The 24,911-nt window shown below is 43.3% G+C and overlaps 1 protein-coding gene across 2 annotated transcripts in view; it reads left to right on the forward strand.

The window, feature by feature from the left end:
• Positions 1-24,911, forward strand: part of exoc6b (exocyst complex component 6B) — a 131,949-nt gene that overhangs the window by 87,091 nt on the left and 19,947 nt on the right. For both annotated transcript variants that reach the window (XM_085394985.1, XM_085394993.1), the window contains 2 exons: positions 645-786; positions 5,199-5,272. In XM_085394985.1, coding sequence (XP_085251111.1) covers positions 645-786; positions 5,199-5,272 — 216 coding nt within the window. The remainder of the gene's footprint in view (positions 1-644; positions 787-5,198; positions 5,273-24,911) is intronic.

The following is a 24,911-nucleotide window of genomic DNA, read 5'->3' on the forward strand; positions in this document are numbered from 1 at the left end:
GTTTATTTAAAGATTACAAGAAAACTAATCATCTTCTCAAGCTCTAGATTTCCCCTTTTCTTTCTCGGTTCCCACTGAACTTTTGCTCTTTCACATAACCTTTTTTTTTTTTTAAAAAACCCTTTACCACTTCTTCCCCCTTTTCATCTCTTTGCTTCATGTTGTTGGTATGGAGTCATAGAGGTCAAACACGAGGCCACAGCTTGTCACTGAGACCACACACACACACACACACACACACGTGTACACAATCAGAAAATCGAACCCAGTCAAAGTTGTTTCTATATTAATGTTTTGTCATGCACTTCCTTATCCCCTGCCTTTATTCTTTTATTATGCCACTTCATCATTCTGACTGCACCTGAATGCAGCACACGTCTTTGTCGTCGCTGTGTGTGGGTGTATGTTAAAAAAAAAAAGCTGAAATTTTGAGTTGTGTTTAGTTTTTGGGCACATTTTGTAGCTGCACAGGCAGAGATCACCCTCATTAACCTCTGATGCACATTGGTTATGAGATATGAGAGCTCAGTCTAGCAGTGAAAAACGACACATTTTACATTTCTGTTTAGAAATCAAGAGAAGAAAATGCAGCATCCTCACTTCACTCCTTTCTTCTTTCCTTGTGTCTTCTCGCTCTTTCTCAGGGTAAAGTAGCGCAGACTGCGTGCATGTCGTCCTGTAAGCACATCTCCACGTCCCTCATGCAGCTCCTGCTTGACCCGGAGGTCCGACAGATCTCCATGGGCGCTCTGCACCAGCTCGACACCGACGTGAAGGAGTGCGAGAGTGAGTGTCGCAGTGCAAATGTTTGGGCATTTCATTAGTGGGTTTTTGTGTTGAAGCATTTTTTTTTTACAGAAATATGTGAAAAGGTTTTGTCTTTTTGTTTTTTTTCCTTCAGAATGATCGTTTGTTACTTTTCTGCAAACTTTACAAAGTTTATGGTTGGACGTTTGATTTATGTTGACACACGAATTAAGAAGAGAAATGTTTTGTCAGATTACTGTTTTCTTCACCTCTTTGCGTTCTCTTTGTCAGTTTCTTCTTTCTCTTTCATTTTTTCTTTGTTCCACTTTGTTTTTCATTCACACACTCACACGTGCACACATGTACTTTTTAGCCCAAATGAAAGTGAGGAGGCACATCTCCTTAACATGAAATGCATTTTTCTTTGAATTAAAAGTCTTGGAGTCGCACAAAGACATTAATCACACGAGACCGCTTTTATGAAATGAGCTGGAAGTAAGCCATGTTTGCACTTTGCATCTGAGAGCACAGGGGGCGCTATGGAACAACCAATTGCATGGTTGAGGGAAAGCATCTTCGATACTCCCTTCTCTAAAAATCCTTAATTTTTCTTGCTCTTCCATCTTTTTTTCCTCGAATGTCTCCTTACTCTCCTCCTTGTCTCCAGCCTCCTCTCTCCTTCCCATCATCCTCCTGGCTCTCCCCCTCTCTTCCTCATTTCTTTCTTTCCTGTCCCTCCTCCTTCTCCTTGGTTCGGAGCCACAAAGATGCAGAGCTTGCAGATAAAGGCGGGCAGGGAATGAAAGAGCGAGACGCGTCGCTGGCTCGGTTTTTACATGATCAAGGTTCTTAGAGTCACTGAGAGCGTGTGGGTGATGTGATGTGCAGTGACATGCATGCAGTGCTGCGGAGGGGTTAGCAGGTTACAGAGTTAGTTTTTCAGAATGGATTGGGAGGGGTGGGAGTCAAACTGGGAAAAAAGTGGAGCTGATGGTACAGTAGATGGATGGAAGAAAAGGAAAGTGGAAGATGAGTTAAAAATTTAAGTGGAAATGCAAGACAGAATAATGCCTTATAATAATGGGAAAGGGGGTTAAATATTAGGAGAAAGTACTAAAAAAGGAAGAAGAGGAACGGGAAAGGGGGATGAAATGAGAAGTTTAAGATGCATGGACAGTTTGAGTGGAAGAAATGGGGGCAAATAATTGTGTTTATTGTGTTTAAATAAATACACTTAATGTAATGTAAGCTTTTTTAAAAAGTCACTGCACGAGTGCGGTGAAAACAGCAATATGACTAACAAAAGTGTTAAATGTTCAAGAGCAACAAGAAGAAAACTTTAAGCAAAAAGTGGAATAATGAGTGGGTAAAATTAAAGGACAGAACAGATTTCGGGTGAGGGACAGGTGAACAAAGAAAATGAGATTAAATGGAAGAGCTGTGAAATTAATCAAATGAAAATCAGAAGGAGGGCACATGAGACGGACAGAGGGAAGAGCAGAAAGCATGGATGAGAGGAGGGATTAAATGAAAATTAACAGTGAGGTTTAAATTAAAAAAGGAGGAAGTGAAGGAAGAGAGCACAAGAAAGAGGGATTAGAGTTTGAATAAAGGGAGGAATTTCAGGATGGCTAGGGATAAAGAGAAAAAGGAAGGTACAGATGAATGAATGCGATCACCAGGGGAGTGTGGGGAGGAAAAGGGAGGAGATGTCGGATTCTGAGAGAAGCAGAGGAGCATTGATGGAGAGAAGGAAAAAGAGTTGAGGATGAGAGTGTGAAGCTACGAGCATGGCACAGCGGGCAGCAAGCGTTCAAACCCGGCCGTTGACCAGAGGCCGTCAGTGACTGTCGCTGCCACAGAGTGGACGGACACTGGTTAAACTAATTTCTACCCTGAAGCAAAGCCAATGGGAGGGACGGGTACTGTAGACGGACGTGTGACAGGGTGGGAAACTAGCGTCCGGAGTTTATCCACAGCAGCCACCAGCTGGCAGCTACAAAGTGAATCCCGTCGAGTGAATTGCTTTGTGTGGATGGGGCTTAAGAGAAAGAAGCAGAGCATGGAGATGGATAAAGTGAGAATAAAATGAAAAACATTAAAGTCGAGGATGAAAAACGGGGCATCCGTAATCCTGACCTCAAAACTATCCGGGATGGAAACCTGATTTATGAGCCACGTTTTTGTTTTGGCCTTAGTGAAGCGACCATCCCCACTTATCTGGCTTTGGGAACGGCGTCGCGGAGGATGCAGGCTTGTGCTTTCCCATTATCTTGTATATGCTGGGTGAAAAATACAAAATGAACAAGTTAGGAAAGAGTCAGTTTCTCGAAAGCCATCGCCAAGCTGCCTTAGTTCATTTCCAGTTTGCGCATGGACATGTAGAGGGCCAGTCATTTTTGTAAAGCGCACAAGCCACGGCACCTAGGTTAAAGAACTAAGTCATTTTTTTGTACTACAAATGATGCTGTAGCTTTGACGTGTTCAAAGGTGAAGAAGGGAGCGAAGACATGAAGACAAGATATAAATATTACAGGGAAATACATCCAGAGATGAAAGGAGGAAACAAATGAAGCGTGGGAGTTAGAATCAAACGTAGAAGGTGCTACGTGTTCAAAGCAGGTATTTAAAATGTATGTTTGAGATGAACATAAATGTATTATAACCTCCAGGATCTACTCGCTAAAAGAAAACCACAAAAAGAATCAGGGATTTTCAAGAATCTGACCATTTCTTGAACCCAACAACAAAGAGCAGGGAAGCCACTGAGACACAAGAAAACACCTTAGGGTGGAGGTCTGGATGGATGGTTGGCTGTACAGTGACTCCCCTCTCTTGTGGATGTGCACCACCTTAGGCGTAGATTGTACTTCCTTTAAGTCCGCTTGAGGAGATATCCAGGAGTGCATGGATAACTGGTAATACAGGTAGGCATGCGAATGTCCACAAGGACACTAGTGCTCTTCATCTGATGATGAAATTTATGTCACTTGGACTTGAGCAGACCCTAAAGCAGGGGTGTCGAACTCCAGGCCTCGAGGGCCGGTGTCCTGCAGGTTTTAGATATCACCCTGGGTCAACACACCTGAGTCAAATGAGTGGTTCATTATCAGGCCTCTGGAGAACTTCAAGACATGTTGAGGAGCTAATTTAACCATTTAAATCAGCTGTGTTGGATCAAGGACACATCTGAAACCTGCAGGACACTGTCCCTCGAGGCCTGGAGTTCAACAGCTGTGCCCTAAAGGGTTCGTTGAGGCGGTTCAAATGACCTGACTGGCACTGCATGCCAGTTATCACTAGTAGTGAAAGAGATGTTACCCGTGTCCGTTGACAGCAATGATTGCAAGTTAAAAGATGTGTGGAAGTTTGAATGCACAAAACAAGCCAACGTGCTACTCTGATTGTATAAAGTGTAGCGGCATTGGGCAGGAAAACGTTGAACAGGTGGTGTGAAACAGGGCTGTGGCCGGCTTTTTAAGTTGCGAAAGCTTTGCTCGAGTGGCTGCGCCTCCACGTACCCAAAGCACTGCTGTCTGCTAACACTAAGCCTGGAGGAACAGCCGGTGTGATGGGTTTCCTGTTTCGTTTCCCTTAAAGAGCGATAGAGAGCAGGTTTGATTTGTCACTAATTTGAAATATTCAAAAGGGAGCGAGTGGTAATAGGTCTGTTGCTGCTGCCAAGACCAGTGCCTGTTAAGTGACGGCAGAGGGAGAAATTAAGAGAAAGTTGAACCAAGTTTGGGTGGAAGAATCGTTTAAAAGGTTAGCTTAGGCGATGGCTTCAAAGTTTATGTGCAGGACGTGTGTGTGTGTGTGTCTCTGGGGTCAGTGAAGACGGCGGGCGTGTAATCAGTGCTGTAGTGTGTATGGCCTTGTGCTTCTGTGTGTGTCCTGAGGTAAAAGAGATTAGCTACAGGCTGGCTCTGGCTCCCTCTCTACACCACGGCGCTCCTCTTTCCTCTCCTCTCGTTCCCTCGCTTCGGCTTGTTTACTGAGCCAACTGACGCCAAGACCCTAGTTCACACTCCGTACGACCCTGACGCGCACACACAGGCCTCACGTCTGGGTTCAAAATCGAACAGCTAAGCCCTGTACAAGCAATGCGCACACGCACGCGCGCGCTAGCCTTAAAACTCTGACATTATCTCCTTCACTTTCACCAAGTCTGCATCACCCCAAACACACACACTTTCACAGGCACGCACACACTCTTTTTCAGCAAGACCTAGCGACATGACTCTAACACCCTGCCCTCCCCTTTCCTCTCCTCCCTCCTCCCCCCTCCTCCCCAGGCTGTCATTTGTCTGCCAATCTATCCCGATGCATAGCAAATCCGACCAGGTCTTTTATTATTCTGTTTTTCACCCTCTTATTTTTTTTTCCTCCTCCTCCTCTCTTCCCTCTCTCCGGGGGTGGACTGGGGGTGGCGGGCTTGTATTTTCCCACAGGTTTTGCCAGAGCCGGCCCGGTCGCAGGCTTCCAGGGTGACACGTTGCTTCTGGCCTTCAGTGACTTGAGACAAGTAGGTCTTTGTCTCCCTCGTGGTCCTCTCTCCTTCATTTTCTCTTTCTGTGTGTTTTTTTTCTTTATTTTTTTATTTACCCCACTATCTTTTTTTTCTGCCTCCTCCTCCTCCCCCCCACTTCCTTGTCCTTTTCATCCTTCTCCCATCCTCCCTCACACTCCCCTCAACCCTCCTCATCTTCACCCTTCATTTGGTTTTCTGATTTTATTCCTTCTTCGTTTTCTCTTCTTTTTTTTTTGTTATCCCACATCCCAGTCGTCCTTGCTTTCTCCACCCTTTTGTTTACTTACTGTGTTTATCTGGAAGTTTCTAACATCTAACATATCTCTACTGCTGCCTTATCTCTCATCAAATTCCTCACACATTCATTGCGAGGAAGTGACGATGTTTCGAGAGAAAAAACGGGAAACCTGAATGTTGTAACGAACAACTGATGCTTTACTGTGGTGAAAGGTTCAAGCATCTTATCTGCAAAGACCCTGATCTGAAGATTCCTCCTGTTTACTCTTTATGTCCCCGCTGTCGCCGAATGCTCGCTCACTGGAGACCAGTGGATTGTTGGGTTTCTGTCTATAATTGTTTTGGGTCTTTAACTTAACCTCTAACCTCTTTGAAGATCTCCCGTAATGATCTCTCTACATCAAAATGATGGAGATGCTCCACAGTGTGCTATTCATCGATTTGCTTTAAAAGAAAAACATTAAAAGTTCGTCTCACTTTTGTAGAGTGTAAAAATTAAACTTCCGTTGCCCCCCCCCCACACACACACACACACACACACACACACACACACACAAAAACAAAAAAACAAAACAAAACTGAGGTTAACAGATTTTCATGAATGCAACCAAAGATTTAAATCAGACACATCATAAATCATCCACCTCCAACTGGTCGAGGGGGATGGCTTCGCCTTCCTAAGCCTGGTTCTGCCAGAGGTTTCTTCCTGTGGAAATAGTTTTTCCTTCCCACTGTCTCCAAGTGCTTGCTCAACTCCTAATTGATTAGCTTTTCTTTCTATTACTGAAGAGTTTCCACCATACAATATAAGTCACCTTGCGGTGACTGTTGCTGTGATCTGGTGCTATATAAATAAAACTGAATTGAATTGAAATAACCTGTTTAACATTGTGTAGGTTTGCCTTTGTTCTGCTAAATTGTTCAGTCTGGGCCTGCATTCAGGGCCTCTGGGAGTCCTTGCCACTGAAGTCTTTTACACACACATCCTTTGGGTGTCGTGGGGCGGGAGCTTCGTGGATCCGCGTCTATCCATACTGGCTCTGATTGGGATCAGTGGACTTGAATGAATGTCTAGTCAAGGTTCAAGGTTCTTTATTTGTCACATGCATAGTTATACAAGTATAACACACAGTGAAATGTAGCCTGACACGCTCCTCGACATGTGCAAAAAATCACCAACACCTTTTTCGTGTGTTCTTTTGAACAGTTTGGAAGTGATTTGGTTTCTCACAGCAGTCTCTCAGAAGAACATTGCAACAAGTGTAAGAAGATAGTGAGCTTTATTCTGCTTACCTGAGTGTTGTAGTTGATTGATGCATGAAGTTGCATATAACATTTCTCTGATTACGCTGCAAAAGCAACAAAAACATTCAACTTCACCACAACCAGAACTGCCCCTGAGAGGTGCTGACTTGTGATCTGCTGCCATCAGTGTGTAAGTGAATGGGTGCAGACACGGGTTTCTGCTTCATCTGGGAATCTGCAGCATTTTTACATATTTATATCGACCACATCTATAGACAGTGTCCCACATTTTGACTGGGTTTACCTCACAGAGATCCCTGCTGAAAACCCACAAATGAATGATCAGAAAGAGCAGCAGCTGAAATAACAGTTAAAACCAGTTGTTGCAGGTAAGACACAGGCGGTAAAAGGCCTAAAGCACCAGAAACACCACAAAAAAACAACTTCAGCCTCAGTTTGTGTATATGAGAAGTTGGAACACACAATAAAGCTGTCAGGATCAAGGCCAGTGTTTAGGGCTGGTTTTAGCATTAGTGACGTGTCCCGTGTTGTCTCTTTTGCCCAGTTTCTGACTTTCTAACACACGTCGCTGAAGCGGCCTTCATATTGCGCCCTGTGGCAATAAAGTGGGTCCGCGAGCCGGATGCTGAGAAACAGTAGAGTACAGGAAGCGGCCCGATTGTGTGCTGTGGGCGTCTTGTTTTTGGATCCTGGGAAAAACAGAGCGGGGGACAGAACTGGACAACCCCGATGAGAATCCAGGACGCTAGGCGAAGTTGTGTGTGTGGGTGTGTGTGTCGATGTCACATATTAACTTTGCGAAAAAAGCATTTGGCAAGCCGGCGCCCACGTACGTGCGCGAGAGCACGCAAACTTGTGTTTGCCGTCGCCGTTTCCGAGGCTCTGGCGCGTTCGTGAGTCGCCGCCGAGTGTGTGAAACTGAAGCGCCGTTTGTGTGTCTGTGTCATCGCTGAATGTGTGAAACGGGGCGGAGAGCCCGACTAAAACGTTTGTGTGTGGCTTTTCTGGCTGCTGCGTGTTTGTCATAGTTGCTGTGAAAGTGTGTGTGTGTGTCAGTCCAGTGAATGTGTGAAACAGGGCGGAGAGGGAGTCAAAGTTTGTGCTCGCCTTTGATGTGTGTTTGTTGTTGTTGAGTGTGTGAAAGTTGGTGGAAAGTGTGTGTTTGTATTTTTGTGTGTGTGTGTGTGTGTGTGTGTGTGTGTGTGTGTGTGTGTGACAGCGGATGACGGATGGGCCGGCAGGATGGAGCAGGGGACGATGAATGAGGTGACAGACAGAGACGGATAGCCCTTTATCCCTCCGTCACAATCCCTCTTTCTCTCTCCCTCTCTTCTCTTTCTCCGCCTGTCGGGATGATGCAGTGCCTCTTGTCCTCTCGCTCGGAGGAGGAGAAGGAAGGGGGGAAGATGGGGAGAATGAGAAAAGAAAAAATTGCATTCATCCGGCATTGATGTTTACTTCAGCTACCCCCCTCCTTCTTCTCTCTTCTCTCCTCCGCTCTTTCCCCATTTTGCTCCCACTGCCCGCTACCTCGTCCTCTTCCTTCAGCTCCATCCTCCTCCTCCTCCTCCTTTGTCAGTGATCAGAATCAGTCGACTCTTTTAGCGTTATTCAGCTCCTTCGCTCTTTTATATCTCTCTCCTCCTTTGTTTTTCCTCACCATTCTTCTTATATCAAAAGAAAGAGCATTCCTTTCCCCCCCAAAGCTCTGAACGAGCTTTCATACGTGACGTCGGTGCGTACACATCTGCCCGAGCGCATCTTTTCTTGTGTGTTTGTGCGAGGGTCGATTTTTCATTTTCCTGTGTCGACTTTCGTATGTTGGCGCTCTGTGAGTGTGTGCGGGTCTTTGTGCAATATGTCCGTGTGTGTTTGTGTGTGTGACCTGATTTTTGAATGGCCGATAAATCACGCTGACGGGTCCGTTTGTTGGGTGGTCGGGTCCCGGTGTTCTGGAAGGATCCTGGGTCCTGGGACAGGGCTGAGACAGGAGTTCCCCCAGGACACACACACTTATGCACTTTTAGATACTTGGATGGACACACACACACACACACCGAGCGCGTACAATCGATGTATACGGGCAGCTCAGACATATGTCATACCTGCAAAAAAGTTTTTTTTAACACCATTAAGCATTTTCTTAAAAGTACAGCCTGTTTTTAACTCAGTATCTGCATTTTGGAGCAGATAGCCACTGTGAGGATTGGGGGAAAAGGCCATGTGGGACAAAAGACTTACAAGTCTCCATGTAAAGATATAATAGACGTACATGTATAAACTTTTTGTCCGATCAGAGAAGAAGGAGGATCCCTGTCAAGGTGCTGTCGACTGTCAAAATTTAGCTGGAAGCAATAATCTTATATGCTCTATCAAGTGTTTTCAGCTGGCCCTTTTTTAAATAAATCAGTAATAAGCATTTGGGATTTTTCAATAGTCAGTGCTGCAGGCACATTTCAGTCAATACCCCCCAAAATTAAACTGTATCCTTACTGATTCCTGAAGGCAGGAGGTCTCGAGTTGTGTTTGGTCAGAAATACGTCCTTTTTTTATTGTGACAAAATGAAGAGAGAAACATGAGAAAAGTAAAGTTTTTCTATTCTTTATACAGTGCAAATTCAAACATAAGACCCAGGGTTCCAAAATTGACCTGGCAAAGACTCTGCCCATTTGACAGCTTGAGAAAAGGATTACATAGGTCCTAAACTTTTTTGTGCATTTTCATATGTCTGAAAGCTCCTGTAAGTGTGTTCGTCCTTTTCTTCTTCTTCTTCCTGCTGCTCCCTTTAGAGGTCACAAAATCGGGTCATCTGACTCCATCCCTCCCTATCCCTGCTATACTCCCAGGTCACTCCAACCCTCTGCATGTTTTCCTGCACTACATCCATGAATTTTCTCTGTGGTCTTCCTCTTGCCTGGCTCTTCCATATTCAACACCCTTTGCCCAATATATCGACAATCCGCCCTCTGTAGATGTCTCTTGAAACTTTGATATTTCAGCCACAAAGATGGTGATTTCTACCCCCCGCTTCTGGCAAAACCCTGATGTTTGTGTGATCCTGCAGCTGCTAGTGTACATGCAAAGTTGGACACAATGACGTTAGTTAGGCCCTTAGCCTCCCCCTGGAGCGTAGGCCATCCACTGCTGCCTGCCAGCGCTTCGCTGTGAGTTTGTCATCGATGCTTCTGTAGCAGTTAGCTGTTTATAGAGTGCGGTTGTTGGTCCCATGCCCAACCGTCCTACTCTCTCATCCTGGACCTGGGACAAGGCAGTGGTGGAGTTTTCCCAAAGATTTGGGTTGATAAGGTTGATTTGTGTTGGGTGCATTGCCTTCTTTAAGCAGCTATGCATCAAATTAACTTAAACAAAGAAAGAAACTGTCACTTTTAGTATTCAGAATTTGCCAACTTTGAGTCCCACAGTGAAACCACTGCAGGCTCCAAACAAGACAAGTTCATGCTTTTAGCTGCAAAATCACCAAAAAAAAAAGAAAAGGGAAAAAAAGGGCAGTGTCACACCAGCCAGAATTCACATTTTCATGGCACACTACTCAAGGCTGTCTAGAAAAAGGCTGATTCACTGTAACAACAAGCTTATCTAAGTTGTCAGCAGCTTTCTCCTCTTCCCTATGATTGCTAAATAATTTGTTGAGCGTAGGAGGCTGATTGTGTTGGTGTGTGTATTCAATCCCCAGGTTGTACTTTTCCACAGATCCTATCAATCCGCCTATATTTAGAACATTCAGAAGTCTGTGGTTGCTTCAAACCTTTGGCTGGCCCTCTGGTGTGTGTTTGTGTTGCGGTGTGGCTTCCCCCCAAAAAAACGCTTGCAACAGTGGAGTTCCACTCATCCCCTTCTCCACTCGTTCATACGCCAGGCATGCATTCTTCCACCTTCAGCCCTCTCCCGTCTGTGTGTGTGTGATTGGTTTCATTCCTTCGGTTGACCACAGACAGTCAAATTCCACCCATTCATCTCCTTAAAAAATAAAATGTCATTTCTTTCCCCTTTTGTTTTTTTTCCTTTTAAACCATCTGTCCATCCATTTTTTTTTTTAACTGCTTACCCAGGTCAGCTGCCGATGGGGGGGGGGGGCACAGGGCAGTGCAACTTTCAACTGCACTGCCCTGTGCAGTTGAAAGTTGACCAACTCCATATTTTTATTTTAGGATTCGACTAATGTAGTGTTGCATGATTCCCAGTTCTAAATCATCCATATTTGTTTAATAATTGGGCCTTAAGTTCATCCTCTGTCTCCTTTTAAGTCAGCTTTCTGCTGATTGGCTCCCCCTCCCAAAACGTTTAAAAGGAGGTGGGTCTTCCCTGATTGTGACCCTATTAAGGTTTTGCCTCACAGAGATTTGAAACGTTGTTAATGTGTTTTTAAGAGTTTGGAAAAGGAGACTGGACTTCTGTGAAGACTTTTCAACCGAGAGGCTTCTTTAGTTCTAAAAGAAAAAGGTGGAGAGTCCCAGATATTTAAACACTAGTGGGGATTGTCCCCTAGAAGGTAGCTGACCCGCTATTAATCTTGTGCCTGATCGCATGAGCCAAGGTTCGAAAAAAGGCGGTTTCGTAGTGAAACAACTGACTTTGCCTCACTTTATTATGCGACCTATTGAGGTCACCTGACGCAAAATGTGAGTGGGGGTTAAGGCACCTGAGAAAGGATCTCCAAAGTGGATTGTAGGTGGCAAACAGTTCGTGTCGTACCACCCCCTCTGTTCAGTGATGGTTGTTCACAGTGAGCCAGAACATTGACACCCTTGAACGAGTAACCTTTAACCTTTAGGTGCAGATGAGTTCATGCTCTGCTGCTTGGTTTCTCCAGTTTAGAGGTCCAATGGTCATGTTTCATATGAGAGTCCAACATTCAACATTATATTTCCACATGTAAGTGGAATGCAAACCCAAAATACAGACTCGGATGTTAGAGTGAATAAACAACAGCAAATTTTTATTTGGTGAAAACAGCAAAATGTGCAGCATTAGGGCAAACTAAGGTTTTTAAACAAACTGGAGAGTAATCCGGAGAAAACAGCTGGGGCAAAATAAGAAAAAGCAGACATTAATCACACAACACAGGAGACGACTAACTAAAACTACTAACTAAAAATTTGAATTCTCACTTCGATGTTCTTTGTTTCTGCTCTGTGCTTCACTTACTGGCACCTTTTCATTCCCTTTAACTTCATTCCCTGTCGCTGTCCTTCTCACTCCTACCCCAACTTGTAGTTCTTTCCGTTGTACTTGTCACCGTCTTCCTTAAATTATTCCGTCTCTCCGTCCGCCAATTCACCACTTCACGTGCTGTATTTCAGCGGTCAACATATCACCCAGTTCCCTTTCTAAGCACACACACAGTCGTGCAGACTTTCAGTGCCGTCTGCCCTGTGTCTGACGCTCGCGTCCATCCCGAGCATTACCTCACGAGGCTTCCCCCCTCACTCTCCAAAAGCAACATGTCACAGCATGACGACTGCTCCCCTTATCCCAACTTTGTGTGTGCGTAGATTGACTGGCGTGGCCAGTAGCGATTATCCAGTGACAGGATAGCAGATTCTCCCCCTCTGTGTGTGTATGTGGAGGCAGTACACAAGCTAAGGGAGGCAATGAGGCCCAGTGGGAGAGGAAACCTCCATCTCACCTCCTCCTAACCCAGACTGACAGAGCAGTGGGAGGGAGACGGGAGAGAAGTTTGGAAAAAGGGAAGGAGTGATGGAAAGAAACGAAGATATGGAAAACACAAGCTGAATGTATCAGAAGTTCTATTATTTTTCTGAACTTGCTATTTTGATCGTCTTAACAGTTTTAGGAACTCTGTCACCTCATACCCCCGGGGCAGTCCTTGTAATTTCTGCTGTCATTAAGTTTCTTTCCTGAAGGTTAAAGCCATTAAAGATGATAGCGAATGATAACAGTATGAAATTAACTGTGTAGGCCAATTAACTGTGAAAGTCCTCAGAGACTTTCATTTCCAAAAAAACACAAACTGCAAATGACGTTAATGCTGCAGCTTTACCTCATGACCTCATATCTCGGATACATGAAGCTGTTTGTATTCATCTTACTTTTTGGGTTTTGCTTTCCTCTGTCTTGTTTTCTTTTACCCATCTTTTTTTCAAAGTTTGGATTTGAAGTGTCTAATAACGTCACATTGAAGAAAAACAAAGCATCCTTTCCTTTAAATGTGCGCTTTAACTTTAAATTAAGCAAAAACTTTGCTAAACTAAGTTTTTGTTTCTTTTAAAAACAGATAACTAAACCAAGCCTGGCTTGACTCACGTTATAAATGCATACGCTGTTTATCCCAGATCAGAAGTTGGAGACTTGCAAAATAACCCTGATTAAGCTTTTATTCATGGGACGACTACATGACGATAACCTCACGTAGTGGATTAAATTTCACGACGTTTCAAAAAACGAGGGTTTGTTTCTTCCTCGGAGAAAAGCTCTTGGCTCTCATTCAGGCCTGTTGTATCAGTAAGAAAAACAACTTGTACAGAACAAGGTCGTCCATCAACACGGCAGGAAGCCTTCACTTGATTCCACCACAGTTTGTTTGTCGACTCACTGTTCCCCACTGGAGTGCACATGCTACTTAACGCTCCCCGCTTCCTTTCAAACGTGATACGCTCCTGCAGGAAATAATCCCTCACAACCATATTGTCTTAGTAACTTTGTTTATGCTCACATCGTTAACCCGAAACTTTGTGTTGATCATATCAGGTTTCTCCTTAGTTTTGGCAAAGTTTTTACTTCAGTCCTCGAGACGGGGATAAATGAATTTTCATTTTAGCTACTGCTAAGCCTGTAATATGTCAGTGTGATTTATTTCTCGAAGTTTGATCCACAGTCTGTCTTTAGCCAAGTTGACCTGAAAACTACACCCATATGGGGAAGAATGAGAGAGAAGGAAAGGAGCGCATGATGTTGGTGAAATAGGGAGGGTTAAGTAAATGTTCTGAGGTAGAGCAAGTAAGGTAGAAAGAGCAAAAGCAGGGGTTTTCTTACATTGTTATGCGCTGAGTAGGTGAGTTGGTAGGTAGGCTGATAGATATAGTAATGAAGGTGGATATATAGATAGATGGATGGGTGGGTAGATGAGTCTTCTTTTTTCTTTCTTAGTTTTAGTTCAGTTTTATATTTAGGAAAAACACAATTTAACTGAAATAAATTGTTTTTTTTTTTTTTTTTCAGTTTTATTTTCTAAATGTTATTTTTAGCAAAGCAACAACAGGACAGGAGCTGCAGATGCAACAAGAAAAGCAGGACACGCTGAAATCTTTTATTAAATATTTTTGTTTCATGTCACTTTGAACTTTGAACCCAGGTGTTGTTTGTTTGTAATAGTTCTGTAATGTTAAAATGTGCTTATAATCCTAAAACAACTACCACTAATAATAATATTGGTGATTGTAATTCTGGAAATTTTTGACCACTGTTTCATCCTGATGCTGCTGCTGCTGATGATAATGATGATGATGATATGATGGTTATAAGGATGATTGTAATTAATGACAGCAATAAAGAGCAAAAATATTGTTGATCACAATAATAATCCTGATGATAAGAAATTAAAGACAGTTTTAAATCATAAAAACTTACTGAAACTCAAATTCAGAACAAAATAAATACAAAAATAATGAATGAAACTAAAAAGACTTAGTTTAGTCAGGAACAAGATTTAACATATCATATATGAAATGTTAATTTTATATGCTGTAAATTTAATGTAAACAGAAACCGTAGAAAGGAAAGAAAGACCTACTAGTGCACGGGAACTAGACATCCCTGAAGCTGCTTTATGTTCTGCCGTTTTGTTCCCATTTGCTTTTTAATGTTTGTGCTTACTGCTTTGACAACCTTCACTGGCTGGAAACTGAAAAGCAAGACTCCATATGAACACAACGCTTTCCTACCTCAAACTCCGTTTGAGCTGTTGACCTCGTTTACCCGTTTATTGCAACGTTTTACCAGGTCGTATGCTGAGGCTTGCTTATTTGGTGACCTCTCTTCACTCTTTGCGATGTTTTCACACAAGAGAAAGATGCCGGGGAGGGCGACGTGAGGCAAAAGGTAAAGAGAAAGTGAAGGATTAAGAGAAGGGTAGGACAGAGGTGAGGATGAGGACAGGAAGAGATAGACGAGGTCAGAGGAGTGGAAGGAGACAGAAAAATCTGCTACCATCACATTCCTAAGAACTGTGGTCACGCTGGGACAGCTGCAACATGGGCGTGTGTGTGTGTGTTTTTAGGAGTGTGTGTGTGTGTGTGTGTGTGTGTGTGTGTGTGTGAGAGACAGGTCAGAGTCAGGAAAGGGACTGCTGACAAGACCAGGGTGAACCGTGTGTGTGTGTGTGTGTGTGTGTGTGTTAGTTAGGGTTGAGCAGCAATGACCGCACATGCAACAGGTTCACCTCTGACCTTTCAACTCCTCACCAGACTCAGAAGGATGGGGAAAGAGGAGAGGACGAGCACGTAAGGAAGATGAATGTAAGGGGTGGTGGGAGAAAAGGCAGAGATGGCGAAAGTACAAAAATCTTAACAGAAAGGCGGAAATGAGGGGGAAAGTTGATGCGCAAGACTCGATGAGGAGGAGATGAATGAGTCCAAAGGAAGATGACGGGAGGAGATGGAAGTGGAAAAGAGAGAAAGCATTCTGGCCCGATTCTGAACTCACCGAGTGACAAAACGAGACATGAATGTGTGAAGAAAAGAAAAAGTTGATGGAATGGAGCAAAAAAGCGAGGGATTGCAAGTGAAAGAGTGCAGTCAGGTGAAAGTGATACGGCGAGTCGAACAGACGGACAGGGTGGTCTCTCTCTCCACTGGTCTCTCCCCCTGTCTCTCTACCTCGCTCCCTCTCTCTCTCTCATCGGGAGGCTGACACTTCTCTTCATCCGTTTGACCGGTCACAGAAGGGGGGATGAATAGAGGAGTGGAGAGGGGTGAAAGAGCGGGATGAGCGGAGAAGAAAGGGGCCGAAGAGAGGATGAGCAGCAGACGGACATCTAAATGCTCGCCTGCCGATCTTTTGGAAGAACGAGCGTGCAGAGGCCGACACACAAACAAAAACAGGGATGCGAGCAGTTTGCACAAAATGCAGCAACACATTTGCTGGTAGTTGACATCCATGCGTGCAAACTTGGGTGTGGAAACGGGGGGGGGGGGATGCTCTGAAACGTTGCTTTTGTTAGCCCTCTAAAAACTCTCAAACACAGCAAATAGTCCTCCGTGATGATGGCCAACAGCTTGAGAGACTTGCCGTGTAACCACGCAAGCTCGTCCTGGTTTTCTTGCGGAAACCTTGTCCTATGTTTCGCCCATGTTTTGTGTCACTGATCTTATGAAGTTAAAACTTAATCTGCTGACTTTTTGTTGTGGAAATATTAACTTGATAAGCAGGTTATGTGGTTTTTAATGCTGTAAACATGATTCTGTGGTTCTGGACTCCTTTTTGAAACCTTAATTTTTTGTTTTGTTTTCTTAAAACCTTTGGGGGTTGGTGGAAGATCTCTGTAAAAGCTGGATCTCTAGTTACACAAAGTTATTTTCACTAGTTTCCAAGCCCGAAGGCCGCAAGTGCCTTCAAATCTATGGGGATTAAATCACCTTTGGCATGAAAACAACTAAAGAAAAAAAAAAAAGAGAGAAAATGCAAAATATGACTGCAGCTCTACTTTCGAGTGATTTAAAAAAATGTTGCATGCAATATGGATAGCAGTTAAAGGCAAAATGAGTTGGTGCTTACAGTCTTCCTACTTTAGTGCCAAACCTTTAGGTTATCCACCGGTTGTGAGGAGTAATTTCCCTCTCACTCTCTCCGTCTCTGATGGTCTCATCTGCTTCTGCTCTTCCTCCACTTTCTCTAAATTTCTGCCTTAAAGCGTGATTGCTGGGCATCATGGGGGCTGATGTCTCAGACACAGAAGCACGCATTCACACGGTTCACAATAAGTGCAATATAAGGTCAGCGGGATAAGTAGTGGTGCCAGGGAGGGGTGAGAATCTGCCGTCAGCCCCCCCCCCCAAAAAAAGACGCTTATCTAATGGATCTGTCTCTCACACAATTCTCTCCTTTTCCACAAACACTGAAAGTCTGCCGCATACACCTGTCCTGCCTCTTTGCTTCACACACATTTCTGCTCTTCCCCTCTTCCAACAGGTTCAGACCATAATAAAGCAGCCTGCGATCCTGTTGTGCTCGAGATAACGCAGCAAAAAGCGGCTGCTGCTCAGACGCGAGTGTAAGCTGTTATTTATCTGGGAACGGTCACTTAAGTGTGTGTATGTGTATGAGCGTGTGTTTCTCGGCCCCTGTCTCAACTTCCTGTCCTGTCTGTGGCCAGCTTTATCGGCGTGACAGCAGGTCAGGCGGTGGTCACGGCAGCAGGGGCTATTCACTGACCTGATTGGACGGGGTGGGGAGCGCTGGCTCTCTACTTCCGACCAATGGTCAAGTAGCGGTCAGAAATTGGGGGGGGCGAGTCAAGGTGGCTCAAACTCTGATGAACGCAAACACACCATGAGCTCTCTCAGACTTTGATAAATAGCTTCACGCACGCAGTCACAGATGCAGACGCGCACACGCTGAAGTGCCTTTTGTATATATTTTGTTTTTAATATGCACATACAGTGGCCGCGCTGTGACCCGGTCAGGTCATTGTTCTGCGTTATCAGTCCCGACCTCTCCGTCAGTCTCCTCCGATATGACCTACATGTACACCCCTTCCTGTGTGTGAGAGAGTGCGGCTGCGGTCATTCTGTGGTCAAACCGAAAAACCCTCCAACAGCTCTCACCTTTCAACTGTTTCCTGTTGTTCGGGGGGAGGGTTCGGAGAGCTGCAGAGCGATGCTGTGAAGTCTCATTTTCCTGGATCTGCAAATTAGATTTTTCACAGCAGTTAAATCATCTTTTGAAGACTAGTCCGGGGGCGAAATTTGACTAATTGCATGCACATGCTCGCAAGCCTTTGTCACGTGTTCCAGTTTAACCCAGCAGTGGCTTTTTGGAGGTCGGGACATCTTCGGATTTACCTTTAGGTTTCCTTATTCACAGTTTGGGAGAAGCGGCTCCAGCTGACTAAAATATCTCAGATTTATATATTTATTTATTTTTATACTTTTAACATTTTGTTTCCTACCTCACTGTCTGCTTCTAGACTTTTAGACTAAAAACACCATGTTACCAGATACTTTTGTCCTTAATGACGACGCTTTAAAGTTAACTGAAACAGGTTAAAGAAACTTTTATGGACATGAAGAAATGTTGAGACTAATATAAAGAATAACAGCAAAAACAACAGAACTATCTAGTAAATTGACTAAAATGAAGAGGTTTCATGAGCTCTTCTAAATTTAGTGAACCTTTCTCAAAAATGTTACTCCTCTTGGTTTTTTCTTTAAGATCCTCTGAAGATATGTTTTATGACTTATTGTAATCTCATTTCATCATTCATAAAATCACTATATCTGCAGCAGCCCAAAGGAAATTTCACCTGAACTTAAACTTCCTTTATTATGAGAGAAGAGGTGTTACATCCAGCTTGAGTGTAGCTGCTGCTATGGATCGTGTGAGATGATTATCAGACCAAAAATACTGAAATGTACTATTTGATACATTTGCAACATCTAAAGCACCAATAAGGGAAGAGTAGATGAGCTGCAGTGGATTACATGTCAGTGTTGAAACCTTATTCCATAACCTAACGTGTGGAGTTCAGTAACTCTGGAAATTGTGCAGCCTATGAGAATTTGGTCAGATAGCCTCTATTCAACCTGCATTCCACCTTCATAATTGAAAATCACACTATTTAAACACACGATGTCTCCTATGTCTCGCCACCATCCCCCTCCACTATCCTGGATACTACACCTTGTAAAGTGAAAAACACCGGATTGATTGAGTGATTTGATTTATATTTATTTGATTAATATTTCAGGTAAATCTACGTGTAGCATGCTAGGAACTCCAATTGTTTTACCTTAACACAGGACGTTTAGCTCAAACCTGCAGCATACACCTGGTCTTTGGGCCAGATTGAGGGCAGATCACATTCTTGTCATAGGCAAATCTCTCTGAAGTTTTCTTTTAACCAGACCAGGACCATCTTCTGTTAAGGGCCTGTGTTTTAGTCAGGCTACAACACAGAGTTCCCCTCAGGTAAATGCATGCTGTCTTTTGGAGCAGCTATGGTAAAAATTTGTTATTAAATTCATTTAAAGGGACTCGGTCTGCATAGAAAAATGTGAAGGAATTGCAGTGCAGCGTTGTATCAAGACTCTATCAAAGTCTAATAAATGGACAAACCTCACATGAACTCCTGACCCAGGATTAACCTCTAAAAATAAGTGTGTGGACCCAAATTGATTTTAAGAAAGTGGCTGAGTTTGAATCGACCTTTTTGAAAAAGTGCCTGAATCTAAACTGAGCTCAGAGTGCAGCTAAAAGCTGCTGTTTTTCTAGCCTGTTTGTTTTGGAGTATTCTGTCTTTATTTGCTTTATCAGCGCACAGAGCAGCTCCCAGCAGGCCCCTCTTGACTTCAGCCTGCACTTGTTTATCGTCTCCCTGTTTCTCACTCACTCGTTCTTCCTCCTCCGTAACATCTAGTTACCCTCCGCCTGACCTCCTGCTCTCCCTCCTTTCCCTTGCTCCACCAGTCCTGTAATATTCCCCCAATCATTCTTTTTGAGTTTTCTCTCGTCCCTCTCATTTACCTCCTCTCATTCTCTCTCTCTGGCTCTCTCTCCCCACTTCGTCTCTGTCCATGTATGTCTCTCGCTCGCCCTCTCTCCGTCTGTGCAGTGTCTAATTGACAGCGCAGACCCCTGGTTGAACCACCAGCACTCTTTTCTCATTTTTGTTTCTTTTTTTTTTCCTTTTCTCCAGCAGTCATTCCATTCGAGTCCTCTCACTTTTTTTTAAAGCAGGTCACACAACTTCTCTAACACTCCTGACGAAGAACAAGGGAGGATGAATAGGTGAGAGAAAAGGTGGGGACAAGGACAAGATGAAAGATGAGAGGAAGGAGGGGACGGATCCTGAAAAGCTCGTTCTTTTAGGGTAGCTCAGAGTTCAGAAGCATAATTCATTTGGCAGACGTGTTCCCATTCCTCTTGCTATATTGTGTTGTTGAACTTGAGAAAGCTCTGCAGCACTGTCGCCTTACAGGAAGCAGGAAGATGCATGACATCTTCTTCTTGTGCTTCAGTGGGTTTCCTCCAGAAGTTCTGCTTTCTCCTGCCCATCTTGGTGGCCCGAGGAGGTCAAACGCACTTCAAGTTCAGAAGTGTAATTTATTAGTTGCAAAAGCACACAAAAGGCAACACAAGTTGAGTAAAACAAAAGGGAAGTAGGTCAAACACCAAAAGCACATTCAAAAAAACATAAAAAGCTCATAAAACACAACAGAAGTGACTTAGGGGAGACAATAACGCGATGGGACAGCTTGGGCAAACAACTAATAGCAAACATTTATGTACATCAGAGAACACACGTTAGCTTGAATTATCACACTTCTTTCAAGTATGTCTCAGGCACGATGATATCCCCATATTGGTGTCCTTCCTACATCATCTTAATAATGCTGGTCCAGGATCAGCATTGAAAATGACCAAGCTGTCTGAGCATTCAGTTAGCATCCAAGAACTTGGCTAATGCTTTTAAAAATTGCCACTAGGAAACAACTGTGAGTAGCCCAATTTTGGCTAACAGCAAACACAAATTGATAATATAGTTATTATATTGTATATAGGTATATTGTACAAAAATGGTCCCAGGGCCTGCCAAGGGTTTTAATAAACACTTCAAATGCTTGCCATTTGTTACAGAAGAGTTTTTATGTCTTTTCTTTTTCCTCCACATTGAAACTCTGACATCACAACACTATGATTGGACAGTTGTTGTTGATCCTGGACCAACATGATGATGATGCAGGAACAATATCAACATGGGGATAATCAGTGTCTCGGTGCAAACCTTTGCTTGTCTCGATTTCTGTCACTTCTGTTGCATTTTATTCAGCTTCTTCTGTGTTTTGTGTGCTTTTGCAGTAGTTTTCTGTTCATTGGTCTGAAATTACATCAGGACATGTCTGAACTGCAACCCTTTACTGACTGGCTGTCTGCGCATGAAAGGTTTTTTGTTTGTTTTTCTTTTTAAACAGTAGCTGGCTTTCCACAGCCATGGTTTTGCTTTTACTCCCAAGAACAAAGACCATCAGCCTAATACTCTGAGCCACAGCCTGCTGAGCCTCAGGAAGTAGAGCAGTTTGTCTACCAATCTGAATCTTGGTGATTTCTTGTGGTATCTTCGGGCAAGATACTGAACCCCAAGCTTCCCCCAATGCATCCATTCCTCGTTTCCTCTAACGTAGATCCCTCTTGTTCATTCATTCCTTACCTCACCCCACCACTCCTGCTCGCCCTCCTTCTCCAGCCTGCTGGCTCACTGACCCAATAATGATTCTAGAAGGTTGTTTACGTTAACAATTTGTGTAATATACCTTAAAGTAAACATTATTTTTACCAGCTAATGACGGAAATGATTCAGTGAGTGGCTGAAATGCTGCAAGCACTAAGAAATGTTCTCGATTGCAAGCCACACACCCAGAGTTTAATGCTTCTGAACTTTCAGAAAGTACCATCCCCCTGAGCAGACCTTTATCCCTGCAGTGGAAGCACAGTGAGTCCATTCAGAGGATTCTCGTCACTGGTAAAGGCTTGTGCAGTAAAAAAGCAGCTTGTAGCATGACCAGGAAACAAAAAACTGCATTTCACAGTCATCCTCAACAGATCAGAGTATGTTTAGGAGCCAAAATCATATCCGGAAATGACCCACTGCTGTGTTTGTCTTTGTAGTGAGTATAAGGATATAAAACATTACTGAAACTGGTCTAAAAGAAACGGCTGTCTGAACAAACAGCGTGTTTAATGGTGAATTAAAACCATTTAATTCTGGTCACATTTTTCCCAGTACTTGTGACTCTGTGACACAAATACAGCAGTTGCATCATTCATGTGGTTTCTTTTATTTTTTTTATTATTGTAAAAATAATTTTTGTGTCTCCTTAAAAAAGAAAAACCTAAACATTGAATTCATTAACCTAAAAACAAAGGCTTTTTTAAGGCTTGAGAAATTCTGAGACATTCAAAGTAATTTAAATAGTTTACCCAAAAGCCCCTGGCATTAATATCACCAAGCAGGTTTGCTGAACCATCATCACTCATTATGTTTTGCAACTGGGATCCCCTGAGCCAATGCACTGTTTCCTTTCTGCCTTCCTAGTGACGAAATGGGAAAATGTAGATTAGGGCCGTTCCACCCAACTAAAACCAGTATCAGGGAGTAGTATGTGAAGAAGTAAGTTTTCCTCAAGGTGCCCCACATCCTGCACCTTCCAATGTTGATATAAAGATTTTCCCGTTGAATTTCATTAATTCAAGAAAATATCCATGTTTGTTCATCAAACAGCATGAAATGACAGGTAACTGTAGAGATTTCTTTCCAATAAAGGGAACAGGCTTACTGCCTTTCACCGTAGGCACCAATCGTGCTTTGTGACCCGTTTCTATGTCAGTGTTTAAAACAACAACAATCGGTGATTAGTTTTAGACACTGAACCCAGCCTGATTTGCATGCATTTCGGATGATATGATCTACATCAGGGAGTGCAGATTAGCCCATAACATTGCAAATCAACTTGTTGTTGATGTTAACAACAATTCCTTTGTGTTAATGTTTATCCGGGGCCTCGACCAAACCACGAAACCAAGCAGTTAGCATCCAAATCCCTAATCACTGACGTTTTTTTTCCCCTTCAATTTTGATTATTGTGCAGTTGATGTTAAATTTCATTCAGAGTGACATGAAAAAAGAAGATCTTAAAAATCTAATTTTGCCTCCAGCTGTAAGAACCCTGGTTACCAATAGTAACCCACTTGCAGCTTCTCACTTGGCTGCTAGTTTGGTTAGTGTCCGAAAAGTGGAAAATTCATGGATTGATATTCGTCGTCATCGACTGCTTCCAGTCCAAGCATTCATTTACTTATATGAGTGTTGTAAGTGTGCTAACATGAGCAGGCTGATAAAAATATACTTGTGTACATCAATCTTCTGTAAAATAAGCAGGTCAGAAAATCAATTTTATCCATTTGCTGCGGCTTCTGTTTATTATTCATTTACTGGCAAGAGCCAGGAATGGGTCACTGAGCAAATTTAAACCATATTCTATCTGAATATCAGTCAGATTCAAATCCTCCTGTATGGCATACATCTAGCATGATTAAAGTGCTTTTGAGCAAGCTTCTCTTGCACACTTCTGGCGTCTCTGTGTGCGTGTGGAGGAAGCATAAGATAGCTTCCCTCAGGGAGCGATAACGTATCAGGATTTTATCTGCACTTTGCTTCGTGCACATGGCGAGCAGTCGACCTGCAGTGGATAAATGAAGTGCAGTGCGCACAGCGAAGCAGTATCACAGCGGAGGTTGTGCTGCGTTGTGGTCACTGGGAGCAGCGTTCTGCGGCTGTGGAAACGAAGCAGCAGGCAGATGTACAAAGATACAAGCTTTTGGTTTTAATTTAACTCCTGGCCCTGCAGTAAGAAAGTGAAATTAGTTCCCTGTTGCGAAGCGATAAACATCCAAGTGTGCTTCATTCCATTCATAGCTCGAGATTGAGCGATAGTGTTCGAGCTGGAGGGTACGGGGTTATGTGTAAGCAGTGATGGAGGGCCTTTCACATGCTGACATGAAGTTAGAAACAAATGTTGGTTGAATACGACAACAAAAAAGAAACCAAGAGGAAGAAGTTTCTGTTTGGCACTTAAAAAAGTAAAAGTGGAGGTGATAGTAGCTAGTCAGTATAACCTCTGCATATGACCTTTGACTTCTTACTTACAGAAGTCAAGAGCTGACTTAAGGGTTTTCCTGCAGATTGTCAGTGGGACTCTGTGGCAGATAAGATTGAGCACGCTGGTGTCTAAGCGGACTTTCTCACACTGCATGGGACATTGGTGCTAAAATCGTCAATAGATTTTCTTCCTGCAGCTTCTCACAGCTGCTTTTGTCTGTTTCAAATTATTTCAATGAAATCTTCTGGGGGCTTTAGGATTGTTTTTCAGACAAAACAACCAAATGAAGGACATCACCCTGGGCTCTGACGAATCAGAAGAAGCATTTTTCCTCCGAAATGATAATGAAAGTATATTATTTCCAGACTAAAAAAACCCAACCACGGCAGGATATTTGTATGTTTGTTGTTACATGGTTTGAATGTAAAACCTTTTATGTGTTTTTGATGATAGATCATTATTCACTTTAGAGCAAAAGAACAAAAAAAAAAGGCTTCCAGCCATATTGGCTTCACAAATGTGATCATTTAGTGCTGTAATGCAGAACTGCCAGACTCCCAATCTATGGGTCATATGCAGGCTTATTTCAAGTCTGCCAAACTAATAAACCCACTGCACAAATGACAACTCTAAACGTATGTTTCTTTTAGTGTAAATAATCACGTTTTAAAATGTTCACATTTAATGAACCATCCATTCACAAAACAGCCTAAGAGTTGTCTTAAGGTTTTAACCCTTAACAGCCTACTAGGAGTAACCCTTGAAGTGGTTCCTGTCATATTTCAGGCCTAGAATAAAATTAATGGGTTTGTGCTAGACGGTGAGGGGGGGTCTCTGCCTATTCAGGTACCCTTGGAAAAACCTGGAAACGATTCTAATGCTCTTCAAACCATCTCTTTATTGATATATACAGAGGTCTCAAAACACGTCATTAACGTTTCTGGGGAAGTCGTCAAATGTTGTGTGCATGGTGTAAAGAGTTAAACACTTGTACGAAGGCACCTGGACTGGGACTTCTTTCAGGTTCATGAATTTAATTTCTCATTCTGGAGGCTTCTTCATGTCTAAAGATTGCTGAGCCCCTGTCACAGTAATGACCCACACCTCAATTCACACCATGTGGGTCACACGAGCCATCACAACGGTATTACAGGGTGGGGTCGATGACTCTCACCTTAAAAGGGACAACTGGCCTATTAATGCAGGTAATGCTGCTTTATATCCGGAAGTCGGATGCCGGAGCTGAGAGTGACATCACTCCCGATTTGAGCACATT

The sequence above is a fragment of the Rhamphochromis longiceps genome, linkage group LG3 (genome assembly GCF_057381845.1).
Source record: "Rhamphochromis longiceps isolate RC_006_pf linkage group LG3, R_longiceps_female_GT1.1, whole genome shotgun sequence".
In the NCBI taxonomy this organism is placed as follows: Eukaryota; Metazoa; Chordata; class Actinopteri; order Cichliformes; family Cichlidae; genus Rhamphochromis; species Rhamphochromis longiceps.